The following is a 7,710-nucleotide window of genomic DNA, read 5'->3' as shown; positions in this document are numbered from 1 at the left end:
GCCCTTGGCATGATCCTGTGGGGCTGTACTTCCTGCAACTCACAGAGCACAGAATGTCCTGCTGAGCTATGGGCTGTGGGGATCCCAGCTCTGGATCCCAACACCGGGATGGAGCTGGGAGCTCTCTGGGATAACACTCATCCCTACCCATCGCTCTTCTTGTACAGGAATCCCGACTTCTCTGTCCCGTACTGCTTGTTCCCTTGGTGCTGGTGGATGCTGTAGCCACTGCCAGAGTTCTTCCTGCTCAGGTTTTCCTGGGGAAAAAAAAAGGCAGTTAAAAAGCAAAGTGAGAGGTGCAGGAGTGGCTGCTCCAAGTGACCTCATCCTTGTGCAGTGTCCAGCAGGATGCCAGAGACCCCCGTGCCCTTCCAGCATCCAAACATCTCCCAGGTCTCCTGCTCTGCTCCCACGGATGTCTCCTTTGCTCCTTAGCTTCTCCCCATCCCCAACCTAACCCCAGGGTAGCCAGCACCCTCCCAATGCTCCTTCCCAGCTCTCCCATGCCCATCCCGGGGGTCTCACCTCCTTGTTTTCCAGCTGCAGGATGCTGCGGAGGGAATCGCGGGTCTGCGTGAGCTGCTTCACCTCCTCCTCCTGTGCTTGGTGGAGCTGCAAAGGGAGGAGCTGCCACCACTGCTGTGCTGAGCCAGGGGCATTCTCAGGGACTGGCAGGGGCACAGGGGGGGTGGCATCCCATGGGACACGTCTGGATGGATGGATGGCGGCGTGGGGGACTCACCGCGTGGAGGGACACAGCCAGCTTCTCAATGAAGGGGTAGAGGTTCTGGGCAGCCTTCCAGCCATCTTGGAAGAAACTGGGCGTTTGTTGAGGGTGATTAAGATGCAGACAGGGAGGATGGAGGAAAAACAGAGGGGGTTTTTTTTAGAGGAAACGTGGCAGGAGATCATGGCAACCCTCTCTCTGGGAAGCTGCCCTTGCTTTGTGGTTCCCTGGCTACTGTGATCTGGACAGAGCCCACCAAAGGCCTTGGGATCTGGATACCCCACCTATTTGGGCTGTCTGGGATGCAGGATTGGCCTCTTGGTCAATCCCAGTTCGTCTCATTGAGGAGCAGCTCTGCTGGAGGCCACATCTGGGGGTCTCTGGGTCACAGCCCCAGCCAAGGATATGCCTTTAACCAGCAGGACTGTCCCCTCTGCCTCAGTTTCCCCACTCGAGAGCTGCAGGAGATGATGGCACCCACTCCAGCCTCATGGAGCGATGGGAAAGGCAAGGGGATGTTAATCCTTGCTCCAAACACCCTCATTACGAGCCCCACAGCTGATGCTGGAGCCTCTCAGCTGAACTCATCCCTGGAAATCTAATCCAGAAACCAAATCATCTGATATATCCCGAGCCAACCCCCTTCCCCCAGCCCCATGGACACGTTTACAGCTGCTCAAGCCAACAAAAAGCACATTCCAACTCCCCAGATGCAACCTGGGCTCTGCCCAGCACTTCCATCAACAGCTTTATGGAGCTGGGATGGGAGAAGGAGCCCCCAGACCCTCGTGGGACCTCCCAAAGGTGACAACAACCCCACTTTTATCCAGGTGGCACCTACTTGTGCTGAGCATGGAAAAACTTGATGAGGCTCTGCAGGAAATCTGGTCCCTGTTTCATCTGAGACTCGCTGGCTTTCAGCAGGTACTGGAGGAGGAGAAGACACCCCATTAGGTGACGGAGACAAGGACCAGCTGAAAATATTCCCAGAGGAAAGAGCAAGAGCCTGCCCAGCCCTCGCTTCCCTTCCCGACACGGGGAGGAGGGTTAAAACACTGGCTGGGCTTCAAGGAGTCGAGTCACGATGTTGGATTTGAAGGCAGCTCACAGGGGACCACCCTCAAAAAACCTGGCTCTGGAAGTTCTCCAAGAGCTGGAAAGTTCAAGGGCTGAGGCCTCCGGGGTTTCCAGCCAAGCACGCTTCTCCTGCTGCTCATTACTTCTGGAGTTAATAAATAACCAAAACTCAAGGCAGCTCGTGAAGGGGAAAGGAAAAAAAATAAAAAAATCCCAAAAGTTTTTTAAGATATGACCCTTTTATTCCCAAAAATCAGATTCCAAGCAGCAAGCACCTGCAGCACACCAGCCCTGGAGGTCTGCCGAGGTGTCCCGTGGGATGGGGAATTTCAGCTTCATGCATCAAACCCATCCATCAGCTGCAGGCAGGGAAGGAAAGACCCAGAGTCTCGCTCACCCTGAGCAAAATGAGGAGGGGAAGAGATTTTCCCCCTGCGAGCTCCTCTCCAGCTGCTGGAATGGTTTTGAGCGGGAGGCGAGGGGAGGGGAAGGCAGCCCTGAGCTCCAGGGGCTTTCCATGCAGGGATGGAGCCTCTGGAATGGAGTCTCCCGGTGCCCTGGGCGCTCTGAACACCCTGAGGGGTCACTGGGCTGCAGAGGGTTGTTAAACTGCCCCGTGCAAGCAGGAGATGCTGAGTCACTGTCACAGCACTGCACTCCCTGAACCAAGTCCCACCTGGGAAAGGCCACACGTGCCCAGCTCCCATGGAATGTCCCTGCCCTGCCACCCACGCCCTGGGGTGCACAGGGATGCTCCCAGCACCCCCGGATCCGGATCCAGCTGCACCCACAGCCCCGGGGGTGCAAGATGGCCCACGATGGGGGGACACAACCACCCCGCAGGGTGGAACAGGACCACGTTCCCACCCCAGGAAGCAGCAAAACCCACTTCCCTATAAACCCACGTGCATCACATGCCCCTCAAACCCCCCCAAGAAGAGCTGCCCCCCCACACACTTGCAGGGCCAGCAGCAGCTCTCACGTGCACGTGCCCCACTCCAGCTCCCGCCCCTCCATGTGCTGTTATTTATCCCACAGTGGAGCTATTCAAGGGAGTGACTCATCTGGCCCTGTCCCAGCTCCCCGGCGGGCGCAGCCTCCTCCCCTCACCCCCTGCCCTTTGCTGGGAGGGGCACAGGCAGCACCGGGCTCTGGCCCTTGGGAACGTGGGAGAGCCCTGGAACAACCCACTGGGGAGTTGTTCCCTGCTCTGTGTGTCACCTTAAAGAGGTTTGTGGGGCTGCTGAGTGTCTGGAGCCAGGACACCCGGGCTCCTCCTCGCTGTGGGGGCCCACAATTGTGTCTCCATCCTTCACTTATTCCCATCTCACCTCCTGAGCAGGGACTGCCAGCAGCTGGGACTGCCAGAGGGATCTGGGGTGACTTGTGAGCCCCCCTAACCAAAACCAAAAAACTCACTTTTTGCCTCAAGTGGCACTCAGTGAAGGGGGAGGAGCAGGGCTGGGAGGACACGGGTGGGGCCACTGCAGAGAAGGGTCATGGGGGACTCCATGAGGCACCACGGGTGCTTCTTGAAGCTGCATCCCACAGGGACCCCAGTCTGGGGATGGGACGAGGATCCCTGAGCCGGGACCGTGCAGGGATGGGGCGGGGACAGCCGAGGGTCCCACACAGCACCCACATGGGGCTGGTTTGGTGGCAGGGACAGGGACAGGCTCCGGTGCCCCCACAGAGGTTCAGCAGAGCGATCCCCCTGGAGATGAACAATCCCTGTATCCCCCCAGGAGAGTCCCTACCTCGCACATGTGGAGCTGGAAGAGCCGCCGCTCCCTCTGCATGTCCTCGGCCACCTCGGCGGCCGCCGGCTCGGCCTGGATGACCCCGGCCAGGCGGGATCGCTCCTTCTCCTTCTCCAGCTTCCCCCTGTGGAACGGGATGGCAGCGGGCTGGAGACATCCCTGCTCTGAGGGGTGCCCCATACTGGAGGCCACGGTGGGAATGGCATCAGGAGAAACATCTCCAGCCCCTCTCCCTGTCCCTTTCCCCTTTGGAAAAGGCTGGACCGGAGCCTTCCCAGTGGCAAACTGGCACCATCGGGGCCCGACTCCATTCCAGGGACAAAACACCTTTGTGCAGAGCAGGATTTAGGTAGATTTTGCTGGAGGCAGCGCGTTCCTTACACTTTGGTCTCATAATCCTTCCAGGCCTTTTCAATCTGCTTCTTGGAGTCCTGTGGCAAAGGAGAGGGTGGGGGGAAGGTCAGGGAAGGTGACAGAGCTGGTGGCACTGAAGAGGCCAAAGGCTTTGCTCTGCATCACTGCACCCCGTGGGGACAGGGGATGTCCCCAGTGGGTCTTCACCCCTTGCTCCCATCACCCCCAACCCTCACTGCTCCCTTCTAGCCCCCGGTACTTGCTCCTTCCTTCTGCCCACAGGCATGAGCTGAGCCCACACCGGGGTCTCACTGCAGCATGTCCCCACATGGGTGACCCTGGGGACAGGGCTGGGGGGGACTCACCAGGCGGCCATCCCTCAGCTGCCCCTTCAGCAGGCTGTCCAGGGGGAAGGACACGATGTTGTTCAGGTTCTGCACCTGCAAAAGGCAGAGATGGGGTTACCCCACAGTGGGGGGGGTGGGGGACCTGGAGCCCCAGGTCCTTCCCGGCGCCAGGGACCTCCCTCCAGCTCCATCGCTGCCCTGGGAAGGGTTAAAGAGGCTGGAAGCAGGGCTGGATCCAGGATCCAGGCACGGGGCAGGCTGGGGCTTGTTGGAGCTGGCTGCAAGATGTCTGACGCAGGGCCCTTCCCACAAACCACATCAGCACCGCGGCTGCCAAAACCAAAACTGTTCCCCCTCCATCGACACCTCGTCCCTGTCCCCACACCCAGTAATGCCACCAGCCCCTCCACAGCCCCATGATGCAAAGAGCACCCCCAATGTCAAAGGGGCTTCCCAAAATGCCCCTCTTTCCTGGGGTTTGGGGACAGCAGAGCAGCCACCACCATCCCCGGCAGTGCCGTGCAGGGGTCCATGGTGGGGACACAGGAGCCTACTCCAGACATTCCAGAGTCCTGGAATCCCTCTGAGCATCCCATTTTAAAGCTGTGAGAGCAGTTCCAGCACCCACGAGACCTCCCCACTGCACTCAGATTTTTTTTTAAAGGGTTTTGGTCCCCTGCAGCACCTGGGGAGAAACCCAGTCCTGGAGCACAGGACCGGCCCCAAACCAGTGGGAATGGGGCACCCTGCTCCTGACAGCTCCAGGGAGACTCCAGGAGGGGAAACACAGCTTTTGGGATCTGGGTGAGGGTCCTGGCACAGAACTGAGCTCGGCAGGATGCAGGGCAGGAGGTGGGGGCCCCCAAAACTGATCTGACTCCTCCACCAGGACAGTTCTGCAGAGCCCCACTGGAGCACGGGGGTCTGGGTGGGCTGGGACAGGCGGGATGGGGAAGGGGAGGAGCAGGGAGGCCCAGATTGGGGTAACTGGGAGAGAAGACGCCAAAAATCTGAGATTCTTGCTGGGGGAAGGGCAGCAGAAATCGATCTCCTCCTTGAGCAGAGCCAGGGAGCAAAAACACCCCTTGGAGAGGGGGATTTGAAAGGGAACGAAGAGGGAGCCACGTGGGGCTTTGCTGCTGGGTGTGCACGGACCCGGCTCCGCTCAGGAACTGAGTTTTCCAGCGGAGCCATTCCCGAGGTGGGGAAGGCGCCGGCGGCTCCGCTCACGTCCGTCTCTGCCTGCTCCCCACGGCCCCGCTGCACGGCCCAGCGTGGCTTTGATTTACTCTTGGCAAGCGAGATCAGAGATGCAATTGATGTGAGGGAAAAAAAATGAAACAGAAAGAAAGAAAAAAAGGGAAAAAAATTGAAAATAGCAGCCCCAGCTGCCCATGGGATCCCAGGGTCGGCAGCCCTGGGGAGCTGGGAATGAGCTGTAAATCCAGTAATGAGGGTATCAGATGGTCTGGGAGCACTGGGGATGTGCCCCCGAGCCCCAGGATGGGAGGTGGGGATTGCTGCATGCATCTGGGAGGAAGGGGGCTGCACTGGGGTGGGGGGGGTGTGTCCAAATCCAGATAGGTTTGGGACAGCTCACCAGGTTCTTGAAGAGCGCGGTGACCTCGCGGGTGAAGACGGCCAGGTTGAGGAAACCAGTGGAGAGCTCGTGGTTGTTCTGGGAGAGGTGGTTGTTGCCAAAGTTCTCCAGGGCCTCGCTGTACTGCTCCTCATTCTCCACGTGGGCTGCAAGGGGAGACACCGGAGAGGGACATGGGGTGGCCCTGCAGCACCCCGACACGTCATGGTCACACCGTGAGGTCCCACCAGCACCCAGCACCCACCTCCCCCTCACTCCACAGCAGAGCTGGGCTGGTCCTGCTGCAGGACAGCAGTGGTGTGCCCCAAACAACCTTCCTAAGGTTCTCAGTTTCCCTTTTTTACGTATATTTCAGACGTTTTCTGGCACCTTAGCATGTTGCTGGGTCACATCGTGAAGTCCCACCAGCACCCAGTACTCATCTCCCCATCCCTCCGTAGCAAAGCTGGGCTGACCCTGCTGCAGGACAGCACTGGAGTGTCCAAAACAACCTTCCCGAGGTTCTCAATTTCCCTTTTTATATTGTCTTAAGGCAATTTTTGGCACCTTAGCATGCAGCTACGTCACCTTTCACTGGCCAGCACCCATGGCCACCCCGCTGTCTGGCATGATCAGTGTTGGTGGAGAACAGGACTGTCCCAGCCCCCCCCCCCAGCCCCATGGTCCAGGGATGCCCTCCTGAAGCCCAACTCACTGAGCCCGGAGATGTGAATGGCTTTCACATATTTCCTGATCCTCTGGAGCACAGCTTGGTCCCCATCCAGGCTCTGCGAAAGCAAAGAGAGAAAACAAACGGAGCTCGTTACCGAGCTCCCCCAGCCCAGCTGGCCCTTGGAAAGGCTGCAGCTCTGCCATGCAGATGTGTGGGGCAGGATCCAAGCTCCCAGGGCTGGGAAAGGAGCTGGAGGCATCCTGGGGGTGCTGGAGCCACGGCGTCCAGCCGGTCCCTGTAGCTTTGCTGCCAGGCAGGGCTTTGGCTGCCCCTGGAGAGGAGGGTTTGAGCAAGACGGTAGCAGGGGGTGAGAGGCTCCTTGGATCCCAGCAGCTTCCAGCAGCCACAGAAAATGCCTCCCTGGCTCTTGCAGGGGCTGTTTCAACTAACAAGGAGGAGGCATCACATCAGCCCATCCCCACAGCTCAGGACTAGGCACAGCACAAGCCCAGCTTCCCACAGAGCCAAAACCAGGATTCACCTCCTGCTGATGGCGACCTAAATCCCATAAACCCCTGTGCCAACTGTGTGCTAAACCACAACAACCCCACAACCAGGGATGTGGCCTTCCACAATCCCCCCTGCCCCGAGCTCAGGCAGGGTCTTGCCTGTGGCTCCCAGCACCGTGAGCTTCCCTGCAGCCCCACCAGCCACATCCTGCACTGGTTTGGAGCCCTCCCCATCCCCAGCCTAGTCCCTCCATCCTTCCCTACCTGCACAGCCCCCGTTGGCACCCTGAGCACCACAGCAAACTCTGCCCCAGCCCAACCCCAGGCCAAGGGGCCGCAGCATCGCAGCCAAACACAGCAACAGGAAAGGGTTAAGGGTGGCTTGGCTGCAGGTACCAGAGCCATGATAACAGGCTGGAAATATTTAGAGGGTGTGAACAGCAAGAAGGGCGAGGGATGAAACCGCGGAGGAATTACAATAAAGAGGCTCTCTCTCTGCTCTGAGCTCTGCCGAAGGTTTTGGGGCTGATGTCAAGGCCTGATTTCCTGACAGCAGGGTCAGCCTGGCTCCAGCGCCGCTCTCCCAGGCCCTCCTCGTTGGATGGGATGCTGTGGATGAGCTTTGGCCAGGATGAGCCGGCTGGGAGGGAACTGGGGCTGAGGTGGGAGCCAAACCCCCCGCCC

The 7,710-nt window shown here is 59.2% G+C and overlaps 1 protein-coding gene across 1 annotated transcript in view; it reads right to left on the bottom strand.

Annotated features, from left to right (window-relative positions):
- Positions 1–6,776, bottom strand: part of LOC103756282 (arf-GAP with SH3 domain, ANK repeat and PH domain-containing protein 3) — a 13,074-nt gene extending 6,298 nt beyond the window's left edge. The window contains 9 exon segments of the mRNA XM_029963018.1: positions 1–257; positions 526–612; positions 743–818; positions 1,569–1,654; positions 3,562–3,688; positions 3,946–3,995; positions 4,284–4,358; positions 5,866–6,011; positions 6,560–6,776. Of these exon segments, the coding sequence (XP_029818878.1) occupies positions 1–257; positions 526–612; positions 743–818; positions 1,569–1,654; positions 3,562–3,688; positions 3,946–3,995; positions 4,284–4,358; positions 5,866–6,011; positions 6,560–6,776 (1,121 nt within the window).
- Between the last annotated feature and the right edge of the window lie 934 nt (positions 6,777–7,710).

This window comes from Manacus vitellinus, unplaced genomic scaffold (assembly GCF_001715985.3).
Source record: "Manacus vitellinus isolate BGI_N305 unplaced genomic scaffold, ASM171598v3 scaffold_52_pilon, whole genome shotgun sequence".
Lineage (NCBI taxonomy): Eukaryota > Metazoa > Chordata > Aves > Passeriformes > Pipridae > Manacus > Manacus vitellinus.
The sequence above is the reverse complement of the archived record's forward strand: the minus strand, read 5'-3'. Positions and strand labels throughout refer to the sequence as shown.